Here is a 14,194-nt window from a genome sequence, read left to right as displayed (position 1 = left end):
TCCCCTCATATACTTTTCAATAAGGTTATCAAACTTGTAAATCATGAAAATGTTTTAGATATGACTTGGATCCAGTGTTTCATCAGTGTGGCTTCTCCCCAATACACTTTGTTACTGCAGTTCTTGTGCTGGTCTTAAAGTAATCCTCCATAGAGGATCTACAAACTTACTGGAGGCTTTCCCAGGGGTTTTTTTCCCCAAGTACTACAAATGGGCCTTTTGGGCCATCTTCTACAGCACTTTCGACGGTTCCCAGATCTGACTGGCTCACCTTTTATTCCGAGTGAAATGTCCTTAATAACTTGCCCCTCTTCTGAACCTCAACTCTGCAATTAACCAGTTTCAACATTAGACTGTTGTCTTCTTTCAGATTTCTTTCCCGTTTTTGTTCACATTCATTTCCTACCACATCCCAACGCTACATCGCTCATACTCCAAGAGGTCACAAAACTTAGGACTGGATCCACTACTCAACTAGGTCCTTAATGTGGCAAGTTAGTTCTTTTACTCTTCCCAAATTAATATGTAGCAAGGCAATTCCTTTAATCTTCCCTAATTGATTGTCTAACATACTCCATAGCACCCATTACAAACTTTTCTCTTTTAATACGACATCCGCTTCCCACACCCTCTTAGCAGAGGACCTCTACTCATACTTTGCTGTGAAAAAAAAGAGAGGCTATGTGCCTTAGGTTCCCTCTTCTCCTGTTACATCTCAAAAGCCCTTGATGACGCCATTTTCTCATCCTTTTATTCCAGTCTCCAAAGAAGTAGCCATCAGCCTAGCCAAGTTAAGTCCCTCTAATGTATTCTTGGTCTGTTTCTGCCAGCAAATTGCTCCAACAATCACCACCTCTTTCTACAGTCTTTATACTGGTTCCTTTTGCTTACAAGCATGCCTAGATCTTCCTCATCCTTAAAACCCCTCAGTTGACCCTGTCATCTCTTCAAGCTATCTTCCTATATCTCTTCTCCCTTTTGCAGACAAATTCTGCAACAACAACAATCTAAAAAAATAGATTGTTATAGAAATTTTGGCCTCATAGTTTCATCCTCAAATGCTCTAAGGAGCATCTGGTTAATTAGGCTTCTTAACATGCTTCCTATAAACTTTTTTCTCCATTATTCTCACCATTTTATGAGGTGATATTGCTCATAATAATTATCCTCCATTCTAATCTGTGTGATTTTAGAAACATTTATATTATAAACTGATGTTACCTTTGCTACCATTTTCCCACCTTTGGTGAGATCAAGTACGTGCTGGCTGAAATGATTTCTGGACTTTTCCTTGTTTGGGGGATTGATTTACATTGTTTTTAAACTTTATGGGATCATAGATACAGAGCTAGATAGACTCTTACAGGCCATCCTATACAACTCCTTTATTTTACAGATGAGGAAATTGAGCCCTAGAACTAAGAAACTTGCCCAAGGTCCCACAGCTATAAGTTACAGAGCCAGGATTTGAACCCAGAAGTTTTTAGAGTCATTATTTCTGCCTCCAAATCCAGCAGTGTTTCTCTGCTTTAGAAAATGGTAAAAATCTATGTTAGTGTTTTTGTCTTTTTAACCATTTCCCAGATTTTACTATTTAGTATCTTTAAATAGGTTAGAACTCTTATATGCTATAGTTTCTCATTTTCACTGTTTTTTGGTTTTAATTTGTTCTAAGAAGTCTATGGTCTGATTGTAAATAGACAAGTGATTCAGAAAAGAATTGCTTATTGGAGACCAGTCATTCTTGTCTGTTAGAAAATAATCAGTTTCATTTCTGTGTTGTTTTTCAGTGCTCACTGTGTCCAGTACCTATGTAGAAAGTGTTTTCATACAGATAGATATATGTTATGTTTCTTTGTAATTTGAAGCCTTTTGGGTTCTCTGGTTTCTTACTTCGAAACTGTGTTTTCCAGTATCAGTCAATCAACATGCATTAAGTGCTTTAATAGAGCCAAGCACTGTGCTGATTGCTGTCTCTCTATGGTTACCTTTGCACTGAAGTCACCCAAGAATCAGAGTATTGTTTTAATTTGGAGAGTCTTAGCAGCGATCTAGTAGAATTCTTTACCTCTTCATTTTCTGTAATAATTGTTAACATAGGCTGCATTTATCTTCCTGGTGATCTTTTGCAAATATTTCTTATCAACATTGCACTATGAAGGGACAAAGCATCCTATGAACTATTTCTTGTTGCTTTTAAATATGTGATAAAACCAATTCTACCAATTCTTTTATTTGCCTCAAGGATGAATCTGTGCATTTAGCTACATTTTGTTGTCTGGTTTCATTTAAGGTAAGAATGTCAAGACTGATTCAGACACTTGCTAGCATTATGACCTTGGGCAAGTCACTTCTTTTACCATCAGTTTACTTATCTATAAAATGGAGATAGTAATAGCACCTATTTCACAGGATTGTTGTGAGGATAAAATGAGATTATATATGTAAAACACTTTGAAAACTGTAAAGCAATATATAAATGTTAACGATTATTATATCCACTCAGTCAGTGGTCGGATATCTCACATTACATTTAGAGTACTAACAATTAAGTTCTCCCACTGTTGGTGTGGAAAGGGAATGGGGATTATTCAGGACTGAAGGATATATTTTATTTTACTTTGTGTCAGGGGTTGACACATACTCATATTCAGCCAACACATTCATCACCAAGGGGCTGAGCCTACTAGTGATGAGGCTCCCTTTACTTAACTAGCAGAAAACAGTCAAAAAATCTGTTACTAGGAGCATACACAAAGCCTGCCAGAGTTTATTCCTTAGCCTTTGAGAAACTAGGGTTACACCCACACCCAAATAAGGAAGTGGAGTAGGGCTTTGTCACACAAACAAAATGAGGGTATGCTGTCACCCACAGTTGCCCTTGAGTTGACCAAAGTGATTTCTGAGCTCTTCTTACCTCTTCATTGTGGAATATGTTTTGAATCAGTCTAGTTTCTCTAAGCAAAATCAGTAGCCCATTTTTCATAATCAGCAAATTCTCAGGTTTTCTTCATTGATTGTGCTTTCCCTCCCAGATTACCTTGTATTTAACTACTTTATATTTGTTCGTTATTAAAAATTAGAACTCTCTCCTTGAAAGTAAGGATTGTTTTATTCTTTGTATACATATTGAACACTTTTAAGTGCTTATAGATCGAGTGTTTAAAGAGGTTAGGTTGGAGTTGTTAGAATTACATCCACTGTGTTCTTCTCATCTTTAACCTTGCCTTTTGATTTGGTATTTTCTTTAACCTTTTGTTGTAACCAGTAAGTAATCTGACTTGGCACACAGCTAACTCAGAAATCACTGCTCTGTCTATAACCATTCACTTCCTTTCTTTTAAGTCATAGTCAGATTTCTTTATGCTGTTCTGTTCTACAGTATTTCCAACTCTCTTAAAGAAAATATTCATGACATACAGGCATCAGGCTTCTGAAAAGCCTGCTAGACTTTGGCCTTTTGCATTTCCTGACCCAGAGTCACACCACAGGGAACTTTTTTGAATAATGTAGCTATATTTTTTTCATTTCAGAAAGGCATTCAGCACAATGTCTCATAGTATTCTTGGAGAGAAGGTGGTGATTTTATAGGTTGAATGGTAATAGCTCTGAATTTGGAGTCACATGAGATGTAGGTTTGAATCCCTCCCCTGACCCTTGCTAGTACGGCCACATGGTAGTTAACTGACCTCCCTAAACCGGAGTTTTCATCTGTGAAATCTGGATTATAATACCTGAGACACCAACCTCACAAAGTTGTTAATAGGATTGGGTAAAGTAAACCACCAAGTATTAGTATTTTGTGGGTATTAGTATTTGTACCTAAAGACAGTGGAATGTAAGCTCCCTTTAGGGGAGGAACTGTTTTATTTTTGTCTTTGACAGATGAGTTTGGCTTTCTCCCAGGCCACCTTCTCTCCTTCTTTCCCTATACTCTTCCACTTGGTGACCTTATCAACTCTGATGAATTTATTTATCATCTCTATGCTGAAGACTCCCAGATCTATATGTCCAACTTAAGGTCTCTCTGCTGAGCTCTGTTTGTGCATACTTCTCAGTTCTACATGTCCAGTACACAATTCATTATCATTCCTAAAAGAACCCCACCCATATTCCATATTTTGCTGTTTCATTCCAGGGGCCTCCATCCTTCCAGTCACATGGAGTAACAACTTCAGTGTCATCATTGACTCCTGGCTCTTAGTCACCCCTGCATATTCAGTCAGTTACCAAATCTAGTGGTTTCCACTTCCACTCACATGGCCCCTCCTTGAATTCAATCAAACAACAATTTACTAATTATTTAGTAGGGGGAAAGGGAAGTAAGGATTTCTCTAGTGCTATGTTCCAGGCACTGCGCTAAGTGCTTTCCAAATATTATATCATTGGATCTTCACAACAACCCTGTGAAGAAGGTGCTGTCATTTATCCCCATTTTACAGTTGAGTAGACTGAGGCTCTGAGATGTTAAGTGACTTGCCCAGGGTCACATAGCCAATAAATATCCGAGGCTTTATTTGAACTCAGTATCTTCCTGACTCCAGGCCTACTGTACCACCTATATGTCTTAGTATATACCAAACACTATGCTGAGTCCTTAGGGATATAAATAAAACCAAAAACCTTGCTGCCCTCAAAGAGATTTTAGTTTAATTCTGGAGACAACATATATAAATCAGAACCTGCAAGATAAATACAGAGTATTGTAGATAGAGGGTAACTTTAGAGGGTATAGCCCTAGGAACTGGAGGGAGGAGTGGGACAGGAGGCCTCCTTGGAGGAACGAGCACTTGGGCTGAGTCTTCAGCCAGGGATTCTAAGAGCAGGAGGTTAATGAAGAAAGCACATTCCAGACATAGAGAATAGCCAGTTCGAAGGCAGAGGAGGTAGGAGCAGCTAGTAGACCAATATTGCTGCATTGTAGATAGTGTGGAGGGGAGGAGAATGGAAGAAGATTGGAAAGGTAGGAATGGGCTGGGTCATGAAGACTCTTACGTGCCAGATGGTTCCATTTGATCCTGGAGTTAATAGGGAGCCCTCTTGTGCTCATCAAGGAGGGAAGTGATGCTGTCACACGTGGGCTTTAGGACAATCACTCTGGCAGCTGAAAAGGATGAGGGATTAGAGAAGGGAGAGACGAAAGGCAGAGAGATCAATTAGGAGGCCCTCATCACCTCTCACCTGAACCATTGCAATAGCCTCCTAATTGGTGTCTCTGCCTCCAGCTCCCTCTACTTCAATCCAACCTCCACATAGCTGCCAAAATTATTTTCCTAAAGCCCAAGCCTGAACACATCACACTCCCATACTCAATGAATTAAAGTGGCTTACAATTTCCTGTAGGATTAAATATAAACTGCTGGCATTTAAAACCCTTCACAAATTGTCCCTATCCTTTTTTTTCCAGCCTTACCATGCTTTATTCCCCTTCATGCACTCTACAGTTTAGCAAAACTGGCCACCTTACTGTTCCTCACATATGGCACTCCATCTCTAGGCCTGGAATGTCCACCACTTTCATATCTACCTCTTAGAATTCCTGATTCCCTTCAAGGCACTACTGTAATTTCTACCCCCTATCCTTCCCCCTCCGCCCAGCCAACTGCTAGCTCCTCTCACAAAAAAAAAAAAATCTCACATGTATTTTATACAAGTTATCTTCCCTCACTAGATTATACATTCGTTGAAGACAGGCAGTGCCACTTTTTTCTTTGTATTCCTAGTGCTCAGCACATAGTAGATGTTTAATAAAAGTTTAGTTGAGTGATGAGGGGTGAGCAGGATGAAAGTTTTTATGGTGAGTTAAAAGGAAATAGGTATGTTTTGCCTAGAAAAGAGAAGACTTGTGAGGATAGAAGACGTAATGGATATTGTCAAATATGTCAGAGGCTGTCATGTGAAAAAGGCATTATTCTGTATTGCTTAAAACAATTGAATTAGGACCAATTGATAGTAGTTACGGAAAGTCTGTTTTCAGCTCAATCTGAGCAAGAATTTTCTAGACTTTTACCAAAATAGAGTTGGCTTTCTTATGAAGTAGTAAGAACTCTCTCTCATTGAAAGTATTCACTTGGACACTGGTTGACCACCTACCCATCAGGGATGTCATTGAAGGGATTTCTGCATTATGTGGGAAGTTGGTCCAAATTACAAGTTATCTTCCTACTCTGAGATTCTGTGATTTAACTTGGTACGTTTCCATATATACATATTTCTGAGCATAGCATAAGCTGTTCCTTGCTTTGTTCACTCAATATACCTCTCGCTGATCTCATTGGGTTTGTAGTGGTAGGATCTAGCTTTAGCTGGAGAAAGGTTTATTATAATATTTTCTGAATTTTCAGTAGTGCAATAAATAAATGTTAAGGATACACATTGGGCTAAATCGCCACTGAGGTTCCCTCAAACTCTGAAATTCTGGAATTCTTCTCAAGTATTTCCTTAAAGAGCACAAATTCTGAAATGGTTCAGAGAAAGAAGAAATTAGCCTCTGGGATTAATTTATTTTATCCCTATTTTTAAAGACAGATTCTCAAAATTATTAAATTGGGAAGTAGAAAGAAGTTTTCTTTCTTAGAGAAGTAGAGATAGTGGAGGGTCCCAAAGGTGAAAAATTGAGCAGTCATAGAAAAATGTTTTAATGTCTTTATGTGGGTACCTTTTTATTTCCTTCCTTTTGTTACCCAGAAACTCTCCGATAAATTCTCATTAGTCCTTAATTTCTACCACTAATGTCTTAATAGGAAACCCTCACACATTGCACATCTGTCCCATGACAAGCAGAATGTGATATCGAATACTAAAATACTATAATAAAATGTGATTTTTCACTATGTCATCACATAAAGCTAAAAACTCACAAAGAAAAGCTGTACCTCATCATTAATTACATTGTCTATGGACCTTTTTCAATGTCTTCATTTCTGCTTGTTTTAGAGATTGAAGTAAGTAGATATTTTTCTGCTTTGATTTAAGTTCATTTGGATGTCACTGGAATTGTTCTCACTTGCTGTTACATAAAAATGTATAGGTATTGTATTTTGTGAAAAGCACCTATTGAATTATATGGGTTTGGTTTTTGTTATTCATATGGTCAGTTATGTTTATAAGTTTCCTATTACTGAACCAGGATGGCATTTCTGGTATAAGTCCAGTTTAGTCATTATGTATGATATTTATGATATATTGCTGTAATCTCCTTACTAATATTTAAATTTATTACATCAGTATTCATTAGGGAAATTGGCCTGTAGTTTTCCTTCTGTTTTGACTGCTGGTTTAAGGTATCAAGACCATATTTGCATCATAGAAGAAGTTTGGTAGGACTCCTTTACCTATTTTTTCAAAGAGTATATTACTGTAGAACTGTAGAACTAATTGTTCTTTAAATGTTTGGTAGGTTTCTCTTGTAAAATCATCTGGTCCTGGGTTTTTGTTTCTTTGGGAATTCATTTGTGGCTTGTTCAGTTTCTTTTCAATTGTAGGGTTATTTAAGTATTCCATTTCTGGGTTTATTACTCTGGGCAATTTATATTTTTGTAAATATTCATCCATTTCATTTAGATTGTTAGTTTTTTGTGCATGTAGTTGAGTGAAATAGCTCCTCATTTTTTTCATTAACTGTGGATTTACTCTTTTTAATTTTGATACTGGTAATGTGGTAGTGTTGCTGTTTTACATCAAATTAGCAAATGGCTGATCCATTTCATAGGGGGTTCCTCTCTCACTGAAAAAATAGCTCCTTGTTTTATTTATTAGTTCAGTGGGTTTTTTAACTTTTAAATCTCTCCTTTGACTTCAGGATTTCTATCTTGGTGTTTAATTATTTGTTTTTTAAATTTTGTTGATTTTTTTTTAATTGCCTACCCAATTTATTTATCTGTTCTTTAACTCTTTTATTGATGAAAGCATTTAGAGATACACATTTCCCCCTAAGTACTGCTTCAGCTGAATCCCACAAATTTTGGTATGTTGTCTTATTGTTGTCATTATCTTTAATGAAATTATTATTTCTATAACTTTTTCTTTGAGCCACCTATTCTTTAAATTGAAATTATTTGATTTCCAGTTAATTTTTCAGAAGTTCATCTCAGGCTTAACTAGTACCCAAGTCTGAGAAATCACTTTTGGAACCTTGGGGTTTGTTTTTTTTGTTTGTTTGTTTTGAGATATGTCTGTTAAATCTATTTTTTTTTAAAGGATTGTTACTTCCATACTTCATATTTCAAAAGCGATTTACAAATGTGGTTAGTGGTTACTCATTTCTCAGATACAGATACATAACCTTTCCATGCCGTTTTATGGTTTCATAAATTGCTGTGGCCAGAAAAATAATCACTTCATGATTATGCCTCTCTTAATTTAAACTAGTCCAACAATTCACTCCCACAAACATTTATTAAGTACCAGCTACTTGCAAGACACTCTGGTGGGCACTAGAGAAATAGGCAAAACAAAAAAAATCCACGTCCTCAAGAAATTTACATTCTGTAGGTTTTCTGACGTAGTCTTCAAACCTCAGGGTCACCTCCATGACATAATTAGATAGCATATGAGAACTTTGGTTACAGTATATTACTAGCATATCAATTTAATGACAGAAAATCCATGTCCTGGGGGCAGCTAGGTGGTGCAGTAGATAGGACACAGGCCCTGAAGTCAGGAGGACCTGAGTTCAAATCCAGCCTCAGATGCATAACACTCACCAGCTGTGTGACTCTGGGCAAGTCACTTAACCTCAATTGCCTCACCAAAAAAAAAAAGAAAGAAAGAAAGAAAAAAATCCATGTCCTTCATATAATGAAGGAGGGGGGAATGGGATTACTACTTTAATGAACACATTTGAACTTTCTGACCAGTATGAACAGAAGCTGAAACTCATATATTCTAAAGTTCCCTCATTTCATTCAGATTGAAAATTCAGTGGCATCTTATGAAGAATAAATTATCAAATGAGGCTTTCTTCTCCAGGGGCACCTCAATTTTTTCTCTATAAGATCCAGAGGACATGGGCTAGTAAATAGCAGTAACAGGGAGGCCGATTTCGGAATTAGAATGGCCTGCTTTGTAAGTAATAAATTCTCCATTGCTCGTGGATGTTTAGAAGGTATCTACAACTTTAGGCTAGATGACTTCTTCCCACTCAGGGAGTTTAAGAATATCCACCTCTAAACTACGGAGAAATTAGTTTTCATCTTAAATTGAATGATGACTGATGTCACAATCCACTTGTTCTTATGGATTTACCAAGATCATGGGGCCAGTTTTCCAGGCTAAAACCAAGAAAAATTCCACTTACTGTAGAGGAAAATGACAGTCAATTGGCTCCAATGAAATTTCACCTTTTTTTTTTTTTCTTTTAGGAATGATGCTCAGAATCGTGATAAGGCTGATCTCCAGGAGCCATAAGGTGAGTCTTCAACAGATTTATGATTCTTTTGCCAAGTTTATATTTCAGTGCAATTTTTATCCAACATCCAAAATAACGAGTTTTGTTTAAATAAAGTGATTTACTTAGAAAAGTCTAGAGAATTAATAGGGAAACTAATTAATAGCTTCAGTGAAGTAGCAAGATAGGAAAATAAATCCACAGAAATCATCATTTCCATACAGCAATAACGCCCAAGAGGAAATAAAAGAAAAGTTAATTTTATTCACAATAACTATTAAATGCAGAAAATATCTAGGAGTCAGTCTGCTAAGACTTTAAAGACTTAATATAAATGCAATTACAAAATACTCTGAAGAAATAAAGAATAACTTAAATAATTTTATATTCATTGCTCATGGTTGGGTTGAACCAATATAAAAATAACAACAAACTACCATGGGGTACTTTATAAAGCCAGACAAAATAATATCATTCATTTTCAGGAACAAAAAGGTCTCAAATCTCAAAGGAAATAACAGCAAACAGGAATGAAGAATGTACTTTAAACCCCATATTATACTACAAAACAGTAATCATCAAAACTATTTGGTGCTTGTTAAAATTAGAAAAGGAAATCAGTGAAATAGGCCAAATGAACAAGAACCAGAAACAACTGAAAGCAGTAACCCAGTGTTGGATAAATCTACAAATGCAAAATACTTGAGAAAGACCTCCTCATTTGACAAGAATTGCCGAGGAAAAGGGAAAGCAGTTTGCCCAAAATTGGATTGAGATCAACCCCTGATGTCATATACCATAATAAACTTAAAATGATTACACAACTTGAGTACAGAAAATGACATGTTTAAAAATTAAAAGGAAATCATAGCAAGTATCTTTCACAAGAATGGCCAGAGAGCACATTCTTTTTTTTACAAAACCTTTATTTCTATTGTATCTTCTCTTCTTCCTTTATAACAAAGGATGAAAATAAAAAAAGATAAGAAAAACAGTTCAGTAAGACTAGTTAACACATTCACAAAATCTGACACTATAGTTGGGCTTCTTGCCTTTAGGGTTTCCTGCCTCTGCAAAGAAGATAAGGAAGACACCTTGTATCTCTTATTTGAAGCTAGGCTTGGTCATTATAGTTTCATAGCACTCAGTTTCACTTTTTGTTGTTTTTTTCTATATACATTGTTGAAGTCATTGTGTATGTTGCTTTCCTGGTTCTACTTCAGGTTGCATCTTCCCATTCTTCTGCATTCATCATATACTTCCTTTCCATTACACTCATATACTACAGCTTGTTTAGCAGTTCCCCAGTTGATGGGTATCATTTTGTTTCTTATTTTTAGCTTCTATTAAAAAAGTTCTGTTATAAATATTTTGGCGTATGTGGCGTATGTACTTTCTTTTTATCGTTGACCACCTTGGGATATATGCCTAGCAGTGGCATCTCTACCAAAAAGGGTATAGACATTTTAGTCACTTTTGGAGGGGGGATGTAATTCTAATTGCTTTAAAGATTTGTTGAATGAATTCATAGCTTGCCCAACATGCGTTAGTGTGCCCATCTTTCTGCATCCTGGAGGGAGAATTCTTAGCCAAACAAGAATAAAGGCAATCACAAAATGAAGATTGTAGGATTTCTGTTGCATCAAATTGAAATGCTCTTGTATGAATAAAATAGGGTAGCTATCATAAGAGAAATTATTGATGGGGGGAAAAATCTTTGCCCCAAATATTTCAGCTTAAGTATCTGACCTCCAAAATATTTATCAGGAATTAAGACAAATGTGTAAGACCAAGAACCATTTGGAAACAAGTGGTTCTCAAAAGAAAAATTACAACCTTTTAACTATATGGAAGATTACTCCTTATCATAATAGCAAGAAATCGAAAACCAAAACAGTCCTGAAGCTTCACCTCAAACCCAGCAAACTGGTCAAGATGACAGGAGATAGAAATCATTAATGTTGGCGGGGCTATAGGAAAGCAAGTATAACAATCTGAAATTCTGGGGTTTTTTTAAGTGCCTATAATATCCATACCCAATGACACAAGAGATTCCACTATTAAGCTTCTATCCCAAGAAAGTCAAACATAGGAAAAAAGATTCCATATACCACAGTATTCATAGTAGCACTTTTAGATGCCCATGAGTTAAGAAGGAAGCCTAAAAAAATGTGATACTTCGATGTTATGGGGTATTGCTGCACTATAAGAAACAATGAATTCGAAGAATACATAGAAAGTGGGAAGGCTTGAATGGAGTAAGTAGTATCATGAAAGCAATATACGCAGTGACTACAACAAAGTAAATGAAAGAACAAACAATAAAATGAAACTCAGTGCTGTGTAATTATAATGACCAACCTTGGCCTCAGAGAAGATTTGATAAAATGAACCTCCCTCTCATCGTTGCAAAAGTAAAAGCCTATAAATTTGGCATGATCCACATATTGAACACAGTTTATGGGTTGGTTAGTTTTACTAAAAAACTTTTCTCTTTGTTTCTTATTCTTTGTTAGAAGAATTGTCTCCCCGATTGGGGGAGAGGGAGGGAGGGAGAACAGCAAGTTGCCTGGTGCTTTCGGTGGTAAATTTATATTCAAAAAGGAATCTGAATTCCATTTCTGTCCATTTCAATCTGTAGGCACTTCAAGCCATTTGAGTAGAGTGGTGGTGCTTGAGAAAAAACAGATTCTGAACTTAAGAATGTAGCACTGTTCCGTGGACACGATTCATTCCCACCATCTTTATAATTGTCTTCCCTTTCCCCAATGGAATTTAACAGTCATCTCCTTCAGAACCCCCAGTGCCTATCAGAAAATATTGCATGTATTCAAGTCCCTCTTGAATACTACTGGATGAGTAGGAATAAAGCCACATGGGAAGAGGAAACAAGGTATTGAGCTGTGGTTTGCCTAGTTTTATTGAAATTTTTAAAAGAGGAGTCTTTACTTTGTGCCACTTATTTTAATGCAAAAAAAATCCTGTTTAGCCCTACAAAATTAAAGCAGGAAGTATCTGTGGTTTGTATTAAAATCCTGGGTTCTGAGGGGCTCCTGGCCATGACATATCAGTGAAAGGATGTTGGTTTTTATTACTTAGTTCAGGGTGACCTCTGCTTAATTGACTCACTAATGCTACTCAGCATCTGCGTTCTAGAAGTGCAAAGGCAGGGATGCAGCTGGTTGTTTCCCCTGGAAACAGGCAACCAACTGAGTGATGCCATATTTCACACATAAACCTGTGAGAAGTAAAAAAAAATCAAACAAAACAAAACTATTTCTTAGCCCTTGATTTGCTGAAGAAGGGCATGACTGATAAAGTCATAGATTATTGTAGAAATAGCACCACCCTGTGGCCCTTCAAACTCTCTGGTTTTTCAGGTGCTAGTATTGCCATTTAAAGAAGCTTAAGTTCATGTGTTTTTCTATCATCATATGTTCCCTTTTCCCTATGTTAATAATTATTTCTACCATAGGCCCATTTAGGCCAAATTTGAGTAATAATTTCATTGCTTCAATAACCAGTGAAGTAAAGTAAATATAACTGTAAATATATTTCTTGTCAGCTAGTTATATTATTTGAGCATCCATTGTATGCACAGCACCCACTGCAAGATGCTGTTTATAACTAAGAAGAAATGAACCTCAGCAAACTTAGAATCTTAAGAGAGATATGCTGTGGTTTTCAGAGAATAAATATCAGTTTAAAGTATAAGTAAGCTATTTACCAAAATTACTAAATCTGGAATTTTAACAATTGTAATACTTTCATAAACACACTTTTAATGTTTAGTTTTAATTTTTATTTTTTCATTCTTCTAAAAATTTAAGTATCTGTTGCTGTCACATGCATATGCTTTGGAGTCATACAAAAGAAGATGACCTGTCCCCTTGAGTCTTGTAATCAGATGTGTAGTGGTGGTAGTGCAATACAGTATAAGCAGTCTGCAGCTTACAAAACAGGTTTGGTTATTTGAAACTTGGAATAGTTTGTCTGCGTAGATAATATTTTATATGTAGCAGCTCACAAAATCTTATTTAATCCACAAGGTAGCTAAACTATATTACTGATCAGATTGGCCTGATCTGTGGGTTCATGGAGTAGGAGGCTGTGGCATGTAGACTGTTCTCCTAGACAGAATTTTGAGATAGGAATAGTTAATCTCAATACGCATGCAACCCCAGTTACTCCCAGGTGCTTTGTGTCTTCTGTGTACCTTTCTCTACATCATTGATTAAAATGTTAAATAGCACAAAGCTATTCAGAAATTTCTGAAGCAAGACACTAGAAACTAACATCTAATTACTAATGATTAACTGTTTGGCTCCAGCTGTTCCACCGTTTCCCAGTCAGCCTAGATGTTGTCATGTTGGGGAAAGTTGGCGGTGCGGTAGATAGAGGACTGAGCCCATTGGGAAGATTTGAATTCAAATTTGACCTCAAACAGTAATCTCTATTTGCTTCAGTTTCCTCATCTGTAAATTGAGGAGAATAATAGTACCCATTTCCCAGGGTTGTTGTGAGGATCAAATGAGATAATAATTGTAAAATGCTTAGCACTGTGACCGGCACATAGCAGGCACTACATAAATGTTAGCATTCATTATTGTTATTATTAACTAGACCACACACTATGTTTTTTTCCACAAGAATATTATGAGTGTCTTTGTGAACTGTTTTCCTAATATCTAGGCAAATTATATCTATAACCATCCCACATCTCTGAATCCTGTTAAAGAAAATTAAATTAACATGTCAGGACTTTTTTTTTTTTTTTTTTTTTTTTTTTTTTTTTTTTTTTTTTTT

At 36.3% G+C, this 14,194-nt stretch overlaps 1 protein-coding gene across 2 annotated transcripts in view; it reads left to right on the top strand.

Moving 5' to 3' along the window:
* DAP3 (death associated protein 3) overlaps positions 1-14,194 on the top strand; it is a 49,516-nt gene that overhangs the window by 9,139 nt on the left and 26,183 nt on the right. For both annotated transcript variants that reach the window (XM_027871096.1, XM_027871095.1), the window contains exon 2: positions 9,363-9,409. In XM_027871096.1, the coding sequence (XP_027726897.1) occupies positions 9,365-9,409 (45 nt within the window). In that variant the 5' untranslated portion in view covers positions 9,363-9,364. The remainder of the gene's footprint in view (positions 1-9,362; positions 9,410-14,194) is intronic.

This window comes from Vombatus ursinus, unplaced genomic scaffold, assembly GCF_900497805.2.
Source record: "Vombatus ursinus unplaced genomic scaffold, bare-nosed wombat genome assembly UNPS02014798.1, whole genome shotgun sequence".
Taxonomy (NCBI): domain Eukaryota; kingdom Metazoa; phylum Chordata; class Mammalia; order Diprotodontia; family Vombatidae; genus Vombatus; species Vombatus ursinus.
This window is presented reverse-complemented; position numbering and strand designations above follow the sequence as displayed.